Below are 13,417 nucleotides of genomic sequence, written 5' to 3' on the forward strand. Positions count from 1 at the left end.
GAGTATTTTGAGGAAATTGTTAATTTATCCTCGGCTACAGAAGCTAGCTCTTGGGACGTGGAATGTCACCTCTCTGAAGGGGAAGGAGCCTGAGCTAGTGCGCGAAGTTGAGAGGTTCCGGCTAGATATAGTCGGACTCACCTCAACGCACAGCTTGGACTCTGGAACCAATCTCCTTGAGAGGGGCTGGACTCTGTACCACTCTGGAGTTGCCCCCGGTGAGAGGTGCCGAGCGGGTGTGGGTATACTTATTGCCCCCCCTACTTGGAGCCTGTACATTGGGGTTTACCCCGGTGGACGAGAGGGTAGCCTCCCTTCGCCTTCGGGTGGGGGGACGGGTCCTAACTGTTGTTTGTGCGTATGCACCGAACAGCAGTTCGGAGTACCCACCCTTTTTGGAGTCCCTGGAGGGGGTGGTAGAGGGCATACCTTCTGGGGACTCCCTCGTTCTGCTGGGAGACTTCAATGCTCATGTGGGCAATGACAGTGAGACCTGGAAGGGCGTGATTGGGAGGAATGGCCCCCCCCGATCTGAACCCGAGCGGTGTTTTGTTATTGGACTTCTGTGCTCGTCACGGATTGTCCATAACGAACACCATGTTCAAGCATAGGGGTGTTCATATGTGCACTTGGCACCAGGACACCCTAGGCCTCAGTTTGATGATCGACTTTGTGGTCGTGTCGTCGGACTTGCGGCCACATGTCTTGGACACTCGGGTGAAGAGAGGGGCGGAGCTGTCAACTGATCACCACCTGGTGGTGAGTTGGCTTCGATGGTGGGGGAGGATGCCGGTCAGGCGTGGTAGGCCCAAACGTGTTGTGAGGGTCTGCTGGGAACGTATGGCAGAGCCCCCTGTCAGAAGTAGCTTCAACTCCCACCTCCAGCAGAACTTCGACCACATCCCGAGGGAGGTGGGGGACATCGAGTCCGAATGGGCCATGTTCCGTGCCTCTATTGTTGAGGCAGCTGACTGGAGCTGTGGCCGTAAGGTGGTTGGTGCCTGTCGTGGCGGCAATCCCCGAACCCGTTGGTGGACACCGGCGGTGAAGGATGCCGTCAAGCTGAAGAAAGAGTCCTACCGGTCCCTTTTGTCCTGTGGGACCCTGGAGGCAGCTGATAGGTACCGGCAGGCCAAGCGGAATGCGGCTTTGGTGGTTGCTGAGGCAAAAACTCGGGTGTGGGAGGAGTTCGGGTAGGCCATGGAGAACGACTTTCGGACGGCTTCGAGGAGATTCTGGTCCACCATCCGGCGTCTCAGGAAGGGGAAGCAGTGCAGTGTCAACACTGTATATGGTGGGGATGGTGCGCTGCTGACCTCGACTCGGGACGTTGTGGGTCGGTGGGGGGAGTACTTCGAAGACCTCCTCAATCCCATTAACATGCCTTCCAATGAGGAAGCAGAGCCTGGGGACTCAGAGGTGGGCTCCCCCATCTCTGGGACTGAGGTCACCGAGGTGGTCAAAAAACTCCTTGGTGGCAGGGCCCCGGGGGTGGATGAGATACGCCCGGAGTTCCTCAAGGCTCTGGATGTTGTAGGACTGTCTTGGTTGACACGCCTCTGCAACATCGCATGGACATCAGGGACAGTGCCTCTGGATTGGCAGACCGGGGTGGTGGTCCCCCTCTTTAAGAAAGGGGATCGGAGGGTGTGTTCCAACTACAGAGGGATCACACTCCTCAGCCTCCCTGGAAAAGTCTATTCAGGGGTCCTGGAGAGGAGGGTCCGTCGGATAGTCGAGCCTCGAATTCAGGAGGAACAGTGTGGTTTTCGTCCTGGTTGCGGAACAGTGGACCAGCTCTATACCCTTAGCAGGGTCCTGGAGGGTGCATGGGAGTTTGCCCAACCAGTCTACATGTGTTATGTGGACTTGAAAAAGGCACTCGACCGTGTCCCTCGGGGAATCCTGTGGGGGGTACTCCGAGAGTATGGGGTACCGGCCCCCTTGATAAGGGCTGTTCGGTCCCTGTACGATCGTTGCCAGAGCCTGGTCCGCATTGCCGGCAGTAAGTCGAACCCGTTTCCAGTGAGAGTTGGACTCCGCCAGGGCTGCCCTTTGTCACCGATTCTGTTCATAACTTTTATGGACAGAATTTCTAGGCGCAGCCAGGGCGTTGAGGGGGTCTGGTTTGGTGGGCTCAGGATTGGGTCACTGTTTTTTGCAGATGATGTTGTCCTGTTTGCTTCATCAGGCCGTGATCTTCAGCTCTCTCTGGATCGGTTCGCAGCCGAGTGTGAAGCGGCTGGGATGAGAATCAGCACCTCCAAATCCGAGACCATGGTCCTCAGCCGGAAAAGGGTGGAGTGCCCTCTCAGGGTTGGTAGTGAGATCCTGCCCCAAGTGGAGGAGTTCAAGTATCTCGGGGTCTTGTTCACGAGTGAGGGAAGAATGGAGCGTGAGATCGACAGGCGGATCGGTGCGGCATCCGCAATAATGCGGGCGCTGCATCGGTCTGTCGTGGTGAAAAAGGAGCTGAGCCACAAGGCGAAGCTCTCAATTTACCAGTCGATCTATGTCCCTACCCTCACCTATGGTCATGAGCTATGGATAGTGACCGAAAGAACGAGATCGCGAATACAAGCGGCTGAAATGAGTTTCCTCCGCAGGGTGTCTGGGCTTTCCCTTAAAGATAGGGTGAGAAGCTCAGTCATCCGGGATGGGCTCAGAGTAGAGCCGCTGCTCCTCCGCATCGAGAGGAGTCAGATGAGGTGGCTCGGGCATCTGATCAGGATGCCTCCTGGACGCCTCCCTGGTGAGGTGTTCCGGGCACGTCTAACCGGGAGGAGGCCCCGGGGAAGACCCAGGACACGTTGGAGGGACTATGTCTCTCGACTGGCCTGGGAACGCCTTGGGATTCTCCCGGAAGAGCTAGAAGTGGCCGGGGAGAGAGAAGTCTGGGCATCTCTGCTCAAGCTGCTGCCCCCGCGACCCGACCTCGGATAAGCGGGAGACAATGGATGGATGGATGGTAAAAAGACATATTTGGGATGTTGTGAGCATACAATTGGATTTCTGACATGGATTATGCAACATGAGAATTATATTTTTTCATGGACATGTTGACATTTTTTGCTTTTTGTTCTGCACAAGTCTCCACAGAAGCCTACTGCATCAGCAAGTTTGTTATCTCCATTCTCCATAAAAACTCAAGATTAAAAATTCTGCTTCTTCTACTGTAGGAATTATTCAGTTCACTAGTATGAAACTGAAAGTGATAAAGAGAGTAAATTGCAAATTTCAGATGGAATGGCGGGTTCAAAGGAAACAAAATTGCTTGGGTTGCTCAGATGTTATGTAGATGTCCAGGAGGGATGCATTCAAAACACAATCATATTCATTCAAGTTAAATATTACACTTTAAAAATATGATGATGAAAAACTTGCCAATTGATCAATGCATCTCTACTTTGAAGGACTGCAGAAAATTAAAAGTCTGTAAGAGTTTTAAACAGTACTTTCAAATGGATCCTGCCACAAATGTGGGGAGTATAAATGATAAAGAAAAAATGACATAGATGCTCTTTTTCCATTTAGTAAAGTTTAACAAGAGCCTAGGTTTTTGATGGAATCCAAAATAGAGATGTAGTTTTCAGAAGGACTAAAATTTCCTTGCACACAATATATAACTCAGAAAGCTATTTATTCATGAAAGCTGGATAAGCTTTTTCTCTTCTGTTGCACACATTTTTCTAATGGAGTATATACTGTAAAGTTAAACTTTGTGCTGTATCTTTACTTCATTACTGGCACACTACCTAATTTTCCTGGAAGAACCTCATATTACTCTCTATTTGGCATCTTAGGGTTATACATTATTTAAAAAAAAAAAAAAAAAAAACTTACTGATTCGAGGGTTGGGTGTCAACAAAGCTATTTTAAAAAGTACAGCTGTTTTTTTTTTTTAACAAATCTCTCCCCTATGGCAGTCAAAGCAATTTCAATTTAAAATATTGAAAGGATTGAAATAAATAGTAATCGCTAAAATTAGGTAATCCAATAAATAAATAAATCCAAAAGCATCAATTGCTAATAAGGCAGCACTGTGAAGCATTGTGGTGTAGTATTTTAATAGTACTGTTGCCTCATGGATCCAGTCTCTTGTGTTCGAGGCCCACACATCTTATCTTATCTTATATATATATATATATATATATATATATATATATATATATATATATATATACAGTGGTGTGAAAAACTATTTGCCCCCTTCCTGATTTCTTATTCTTTTGCATGTTTGTCACACAAAATGTTTCTGATCATCAAACACATTTAGCCATTAGTCAAATATAACACAAGTAAACACAAAATGCAGTTTGTAAATGATGGTGTTTATTATTTAGGGAGAAAAAAAATCCAAACCTACATGGCCCTGTGTGAAAAAGTAATTGCCCCCTTGTTAAAAAATAACCTAACTGTGGTGTATCACACCTGAGTTCAATTTCCGTAGCCACCCCCAGGCCTGATTACTGCCACACCTGTTTCAATCAAGAAATCACTTAAATAGGAGCTGCCTGACACAGAGAAGTAGACCAAAAGCACCTCAAAAGCTAGACATCATGCCAAGATCCAAAGAAATTCAGGAACAAATGAGAACAGAAGTAATTGAGATCTATCAGTCTGGTAAAGGTTATTAAGCCATTTCTAAAGCTTTGGGACTCCAGCGAACCACAGTGAGAGCCATTATCCACAAATGGCAAAAACATGGAACAGTGGTGAACCTTCCCAGGAGTGGTCGGCCGACCAAAATTACCCCAAGAGCGCAGAGACGACTCATCTGAGAGGTCACAAAAGACCCCAGGACAACGTCTAAAGAACTGCAGGCCTCACTTGCCTCAATTAAGGTCAGTGTTCACGACTCCACCATAAGAAACAGACTGGGCAAAAACGGCCTGCATGGCAGATTTTCAAGACGCAAACCACTGTTAAGCAAAAAGAACATTAGGGCTCGTCTCAATTTTGCTAAGAAACATCTCAATGATTGCCAAGACTTTTGGGAAAATACCTTGTAGACTGATGAGTCAAAAGTTGAACTTTTTGGAAGGCAAATGTCCCGTTACATCTGGCGTAAAAGGAACACAGCATTTCAGAAAAAGAACATCATACCAACAGTAAAATATGGTAGTGGTAGTGTGATGGTCTGGGGTTGTTTTGCTGCTTCAGGACCTGGAAGGCTTGCTGTGATAGATGGAACCATGAATTCTACTGTCTACCAAAAAATCCTGAAGGAGAATGTCCGGCCATCTGTTCGTCAACTCAAGCTGAAGCGATCTTGGGTGCTGCAACAGGACAATGACCCAAAACACACCAGCAAATCCACCTCTGAATGGCTGAAGAAAAACAAAATGAAGACTTTGGAGTGGCCTAGTCAAAGTCCTGACCTGAATCCAATTGAGATGCTATGGCATGACCTTAAAAAGGCGGTTCATGCTAGAAAACCCTCAAATAAAGCTGAATTACAACAATTTTGCAAAGATGAGTGGGCCAAAATTCCTCCAGAGCGCTGTAAAAGACTCATTGCAAGTTATTGCAAACGCTTGATTGCAGTTATTGCTGCTAAGGGTGGCCCAACCAGTTATTAGGTTCAGGGGGCAATTACTTTTTCACACAGGGCCATGTAGGTTTGGATTTTTTTTTCTCCCTAAATAATAAAAACCACCATTTACAAACTGCATTTTGTGTTTACTTGTGTTATATTTGACTAATGGTTAAATGTGTTTGATGATCAGAAACATTTTGTGTGACAAACATGCAAAAGAATAAGAAATCAGGAAGGGGGCAAATAGTTTTTCACACCACTGTATATATATATATATATATATATATACATAGTGTGGACTTGGCCCTGGACACAGACAGGCAGACATGGTATTATGTACCACCACACGTTTATTTACAGTTACTAATATTTACAGTTAATAAGCGCACACACACAAACCCCCAAGACTCCCCCAAAGTCCAGGCCAACACCACACTATGCCTCTTCCACTCTTTAGGCCGCCTCCTTGCCTCCTCCCAGACTTCGTCCTTCTCCTCACCCGACTCTAGCCCTGAATGAAGAGAGGCGGCCCCTTTTATAAGCACCCGGATGTGCTCCCGGTGTTTCCCTGCAATCTTCTACCGGCACTCCCCAGTGTGGCAGAAGTGCCGGCTGCATACCCGGAAGCACTCCGGGTGTCCCTGCTCCTCTTCCCTCCGGCACTTCCTGGTGTGGCGGAAGTGCCGAGGTCCAGGGCTCTCCAGGCACTGGGGCGCCCCCTGGAGGTGACCACGGGCCCCTACAGGGTTGAGCTTCACAGCTCTGTACCCATGGTCCCCAAAGCAACCAGGGTGGTCGCCCCCTCGTGGTCTGGAGGAGGCGCAAGCCCTCCTCCGGTCCTCTTGGGCGTCCTGGCTGGGTACCACCCCCAGCCACGTGCCACAACAGCTATAATGATTGCTGTTTTATCTCTGTTTTTGTCTTGCTTTGCCTTTGTTTGAACTTTTTATGTTGCACTTTGAGATTTACTGCTAATGTAAAGTGCCCCTATAAATAAAATGCATTATTATAACCTTATATGCATTCAATTGTTATTGTTCAGAAACTGAAATGAGACAAAATTTTGACAGTGTGTTAACTGCCAAATACAATATACCACATGTAAAGAAACACAGAATAAATTTCACACTAGTGTATTATTTGAAAAGTTTTACAGTGCCCTCCATAATGTTTGGGACAAAGATAAGTTTTTTACTTGATTCTTCCCTCTGCTCCACAGTTTAAAATTACAAAGTAAACAATTCAAATGCGATTATGGTGCACATTGTAGACTTTCATTTAAGGGTACTGCACACATTTTGGTCACACCATGTAGAAATTACAACACTTTCTCTACATGTGCCCCACTCTCCCTCCCTTTCAGGATACCATAATGTTTCGAACACAGCAAAAGCAGATCTGTTAAAGCAGTCGTACTTAGTACTTTGTTGCATATCTCTAAGATACAATTACTGGGTGAAATCTCTGAATTGTAGCCATCACCAGGTGCCGAGTATCTTCTCTGGTGATGTTCTGCCAAGCCTCTAATGCAGCCATCTTCAGATCCTGCTTGTTTCAGGGGCTTGCCCCCTTAGGCTTTCTCTTTAGCAAATGGATGGCATGCTTAGTTAGATTTAAATCGGGTGACTGGCTTGGCCATTGAAGAATTTTCCATTTTTTATTTTTGAAAAACTCCTCTGTAGCCTTAGCAACATGTTTGGGATTATTACCTTCTTGTGCCATTCAATGAATTTTTGTAGGTAGGTAGGTAGATAGGTAGATAGATAGATAGACAGACAGACAGACACACACACACTTTATTAATCCCAAGGGGAAATTCACATACGGAGCTGCTGAAAAGGCTGCCACTCTCGGCAGCACCGCAACTACATAAGATAAGATGTTTCTATATTACTGTGCAACTGCTATATGCAGTTACATCATCAACGTAAATAAGTGTGCCACTATCTGTGGCAGCTATACATGTCCAAGCCATAACATCCATGCCACCATATTAAACAGATGAGGCAGTTCCTTCTCCACACTTTGTTCTTGCCATCACTCTTATATAGGTTAACCTTTGTCTCGTCTGTCCATCAGACCTTTATTAAGAATTCTGCACACTCTTTTCAGTGCTTTTTCACAAACTGTAATCTTGTTGTCCTGTTTTTGAGGCTAACTAGTGGTTTGTATTTTGCAATGTGGCCTCTGTATTTTTATTTATGAAGTCTTCGGTGGATAGTTAGTTAGTTATCTCTGATTCATACACATCTGCCTCCTGAAGACAGGTTCTGATCTTTCGGACTGGCTTTGGGGCTTTTTCTCTACCATAGTGAGGATCCTTCTATCATCAGCAGTGGAGGTCTACCAGTCCCAATTTGCATGTCACATTTATGGAGTTCACCATTGCGTTTTTTCTTCTTAATGATATTCCAGATAGTTGGCTTTGGTAATCTAAGGATTTAGTAATGTCTCTGATGGTTTTATTCTTGTTTTATAGCTTATGTAACTTTCACTGGCACAGCTCTTGTCCTCCAAAGGTAGTCTGTAGGTTGAAGAAAGCCTAGGTCTCTTATTCCTGCACTAATTAAGCAATGACACATACCTGAGTAATCACAAACACATGTGATGCCAACTGTCCCAAACATTATGGTGCCCTGAAATTAAACATTATGGAGGGCACTGTATGAGCATATATTGTATACAAAGAAATATTAATTAAATAAAAAATTATATGCTGTACTTTAGCCTCGGATACAGTATTATTTTTATAATTCAGTTATTATTTATATTATGAACAATTATGACTTCATTACTCCAAGACCATTAGTGGAATCTGTATATCAGTGTATAGAAGTCTAGTCTTCATGCTGCAAAAAGACTTAGGGACTTTTCCAAACTAAGCAGAGACAATTACTAAATAAAGCTAACTAGACCGATCTGACAATTGATACATTGAACAGGTGGAAACGAACTTAAAATAGTTTGGTTGTCCTCATTTCCAAGAAACATCTGAGAAAAAAAACTGAAAGAGATGCACATTACTTAAAAAAAACAAGCTGAAAAAAGTTAAGGTGATTTATCCTCCAAAATTGCCATTACTAGGTAGCATGCAGAACTTGTAATCATAGATCTGTTTTACCCAGTACCTTTTGGAGTCTTTGCTGTAAATTCAGGGTCAAAACAGAAAGTATCATCTGGTTTGCCAGAAGCTGGTTTAAAAGGAGGCTGAATTTCTCTCCGATACAGTTTCTGAAAACAACAGAAATTCACTTTGTCAGGACAATGTTTTTACAGTTTAGATATTATTGCATTTTACTTGGGTTATGTTCATTAAGATGAGATGGTTAAAATATAATTTGCACTCAGTACCTGATAATGCTCCCTGGGGTGTTGGGGCTAATGGATACATTATAATGGACATAATTTAAATGTTACTGCTCCTATAATTTTAGAAATATGCCCAAAAGCAGCATTAATGGTAAAGCAAAAATACCACCAGTTTTGAAGGGGTACCTGTAAAGCAAGTTTTTGGTTATTTCGGATACCAAAGTGAACTATATCTTTGAACTAGACATCTATGACAGCCATTACACTCATTATGTAACAATGATAATCTGCTTTACATATTAGAGATCATTACAGTCAGAATCACAAATGCTTTAGTGGTGAAGTTGACATGCTATATTTGCAGAACTAAAACAATGTTAAAAGTCCATCTTGGGTTAACAAAGCAGGCAAATCATTGAGAACTGATCATATGTCATGTTATACAGATCTCTTCTTTAGCCATATCATCACACTGCCTTGGTATGAGAAAAAGAAGAAGAAGAAAAAAAAATGGTTACATCAGAAAGGGCATCCAGTGTAAAATTTTGCCAGATCAATATGTGAACAACAATACAGATTTCTATACCAGATCAGTTGAGGCTCGGGTTAACAAATGGTCACCACCAGTACTGTTAGCCAACAGGGTGCCGATGGATATTGGGCTACTGTTGGCCAAAGAAGGAGAAGAAGAAGGGGAAGGTATGACCAGAGGCAGGAGTAGAGGAGGAAGGTAAACAAAGTGGAAACAAGGGTAGGAACCTTAAATGTTGGCAGTATGACTGGTAAGGGAAGAGAGTTAGCTGAAGTGGTGGAGAGAAGGAAGGTTGATACATTGTGCATGCAAGAGACTAAATGGAAGGGAAGTAAGGCCAGGTGGATCAGAGGTGGGTTCACATTGTTCTATCATGGTATGGATGGGAAGAGAAATGGGGTAAGGGTTATCCTGAAGGAACAGTATGTCGAGAGTGTTTTGGAGATTAAAAGAGTGTCAGACAGAGTGACGATTATGAAGCTGGAAATTGAAGGTGTGATGAATGTTGTTACTGTATATGCCCTGCAAGTTAGGTATGCGATAGATGAGAAAGAAGATTTCTGAAGTGAGTTGGATGAAGTGGTGCAGAGTGTACCCAAGGGAGACAGAGTGGTGACTGAAGCAGATTTCAATGGACATGTTGGTGAAGAGAACAGATGAGATCAGGAGGTTTGGTGTCAAGGCCAACTGATTCACTATCTCCACATCAGATGGAAAGAGTACTCTGACAGAGAGTAGGACAATGCTGGTTTAACAATCACATTTGATTGGATTTGCCTATCCCACCGACAATCTTTAGGATTGTAATTGCTATAAAAGGAGCTATACAAAGTTTCACATACTTGCTTGGAAAAGACAGTGTCCTAATTTAATAGTACTGTATAATGTAATTATAAAAATAGTGAATAACTGATAATAATGTTACATTCTTCCATAAAGTAATGGTATTAACTTTTCAATGTTATGATGTATTCACCACTCAAAAACTATTCTATCCTCGCTCTCTAATTTGTAACAAAGACTGGATTTGCTCTTTGCTCCCATTTTTACATATCCTTCAACTAAAACAAACCCCTTTTCCATGGCAATCACAATCAATCACTGATAAGACACAAAAGGAAAAAAGAAACTTGATAAGTCAACTGGATATGGTGATAGCTATCTGCAAAAATAATGTTGCCAATGCACTAAAAAAAGGCTTGTACTTTGAACACTGTTACAGTATTATAATTAATATACAGTGGCATGTAAACAATTGGGCTCCCTTGCTTAAAATGTCTGTTACTATGAATAGTTAAGTGAGCAAAAGATGATATCCACAGCATCCTCCCCCTTGACAGACTATCTTGTCTTATATTGTAACATTAGGCAGAACACTTAAATATATAAAGAGACTTGTGTTCGCAATTAAATTAAGATGTTTCTACGTAAAAAAAATCACAATTTTTGATGAATACATTAGCCAGTTCAATAAAAGATAATTAAAAATGAACATGCCATGGCTCTCACTTATTTTTTTAGAATTTTTGAAGCCAATTTAATTTCTAATTTTAAATTATTTTGCATGACCTTCCGAGGAGTTTAAAATGTTCTTAATTTTTCAGAATGTCAGAGGTTGCTATAATAACTGGTATAATACATTGCCCAAAAAGCATTTTTTTTTAAATAATTATTTCTAAAAAATATTAATAGTTTGCATTTTAGGAAAAACAACAAAAAAGTTTTAAGGCAATGAATTTGTTTAAGATTTTTTAGATTTAAGCAACATACATTCCAGTCAATTGTTGAAAAGAAAGGGTGCCTCTTGATCTCTTCCACTCCATCAGTGCCAGCCCCTTGAAAAACATCAAAATGCTATTAATTATTTTGTTAAATAGCAACATGTTTAGAATTTTTAAAAATATTTTAAATAATTAGTGAGCTTGTCCTGTGTGTACATAACATTTACATAATTAAAACAGCATTTTAAAACATGGCAATAAACATCTTAACTATTTTTCATTTCAATTCACTTTAAATAATGTATTATTTATTTGGTATAAAACTTCTAAAAAAATGGTTAACAGGTAAAGGGGAAAAAGTAAAACCAGCCGTTGTTAAAATGTAATCTAGTCATTAAAGATAAAACATACCTAGTCGATTTGAAGGATTTCTCTTGAACAACATTCTAAGAAGACTTTGAGCTTCACCACTAAGAAACTGTGGCATACCTAATTTAGCTCTGTATAAACAAACACACCATTAATTCAAGACAGATGAAAAAAAGAAATGTAGGTCAGCCCTTGCGATTCACGAGTTTACAATTCGTGGATCCATGTATGTGCGGGTTTGACATCAATAGTTAAATGGAAACTATTTTGTAAGTTTTGCAATCTGTGCCAGAAAACCGCAGACAACCACAGTGTTTACTATCACAAATGTGATTTGCTTGCACAGTGATCATTTTATCTCATGTTTCTCACAATTTTTTGCATCTTATTTAGTGTAATAAACTTAGAATATACAGTAATCATGGGACCCAAAATGTATTTGCAGATTTTTGCATTTGCACGGGTCCCGCACCCATAATCCTCGCAAATCGCAATGGATAACTGTATATCAGAATCAGAATATCTTTATCATTGTAACAAATACAACGAAATTAGCTGTAGTCTCTGCGGTGTCAAAATATAAATAAATATAATTACATAAGGATAAGAAGAAATAAGGTAGAACATAAACATTCAACATAAGACCTTAATTGCACATGAACACTATTGCACAAGATGTCATCTATTGCACTGCTGCACTGGAGGTGATTAGGTGGCATTCAGTGCCCTAATACCAACAGGGTAGAAACTGTTATTCTCAGTCTATTAGTCTTTGTTTTGATGCTCCTACAGTATATCTTTTGCCTGATGGCAACAGTTGGAACATGTCATGAGCGGGGTGTGAGGAGTCTTTTAAGATATTTTCTGCTTTCCTTATGCAGCGAGAGCTGTGCAATTTATCCAGAGAGGGTAAAGAGCAGCCGATGATCTGCTGGGCAGTCTTTTACGATCCGCTGAAGTGTTTTCCTCTGCGCTGTTATGCAGCTGGAAAACCGCACGCAGAGGCAGTAGCACAAGATACTCTCAATAGAGCAGTGATAGGAGGACACCAGCAGTTTTTGGGTAATGTTATTTTTCCTGAGTACTCTTAAGAAATAAAGTCTCTGCTGAGCCTTCTTCGCCAGCTCAGCTCTGTTCACACCCCAGGACAGGTCTTCCATGATGTGGACTTCCAGGAAGCGGATGTCTGACACCCTCTCCACACAGTCCACTCTGATGTAGAGTGGTGTCGTTTGCAAATTTGATGATGGTGTTGCTGTGGTGGGCGGAGGCACAGTCATGTGTGTACAGTATGAGGAGAGCCGGTGCCGATGCTGATGACCAAGGAGATGTGAGGACCCACCCTAACCCTTTATGTGTGGTCTGTCAGGAAGTCTTTAATCCATATACAGGTGGAATACGGGAGTCCCACGGCTAGCAGCTTGCACACCAATCTGTGAGGGAGGATGGTGTTAAAAGCAGATCTAAAATCAATAAAGAGGAGCCATGCGTAGCTCCCCTGGTGCTCCAGATGGGACAGGGTAGCATGGAGAGCAGCAGCAACAGCATCTTCAGTAGACCTGTTAGCCCTGTAAGCAAATTGGTGTGCATCAAAGGTGGGAGGGATGAAGGACATGATATGACTCCGGACCAGTCTCTCAAAACTCTTCATCCTCACCGGGGTGAGCACTACTGGCTGATAGTCATTCAGGCAGGCTATGGGCGATTTTTTTTGGTAAAGGGAGTAAGATGGAGGATTTCAGAGAGGGAGGAAATGAGGCCTGGTACAGTGACAGGTTAAAGATCTTTGTAAAGACCCCAGCCAGCTACTCTGCACAGCTCCTCAATACACGTCCAGGGACACCATTGGGACCTGCTGCCTTCCTAGGATTGACAGCCTGGAACGAGCATCTCACCTCATGTTCCTCCACCCTAAGGGAGGGGGTGATGTTGTTGTGAACTGCTGCT

General features: G+C 42.8%; 1 protein-coding gene across 2 annotated transcripts in view; it reads right to left on the bottom strand.

Annotated features, from left to right (window-relative positions):
• Nucleotides 1-13,417, bottom strand: part of rps6kal (ribosomal protein S6 kinase a, like) — a 182,796-nt gene that overhangs the window by 41,046 nt on the left and 128,333 nt on the right. For both annotated transcript variants that reach the window (XM_028815955.2, XM_028815954.2), the window contains exons 11-13: nt 11,513-11,601; nt 11,151-11,215; nt 8,668-8,770 (exon numbers count right to left, since the gene is read on the bottom strand). In XM_028815955.2, coding sequence (XP_028671788.1) covers nt 8,668-8,770; nt 11,151-11,215; nt 11,513-11,601 — 257 coding nt within the window. The remainder of the gene's footprint in view (nt 1-8,667; nt 8,771-11,150; nt 11,216-11,512; nt 11,602-13,417) is intronic.

This window comes from Erpetoichthys calabaricus, chromosome 12, assembly GCF_900747795.2.
Source record: "Erpetoichthys calabaricus chromosome 12, fErpCal1.3, whole genome shotgun sequence".
Lineage (NCBI taxonomy): Eukaryota > Metazoa > Chordata > Cladistia > Polypteriformes > Polypteridae > Erpetoichthys > Erpetoichthys calabaricus.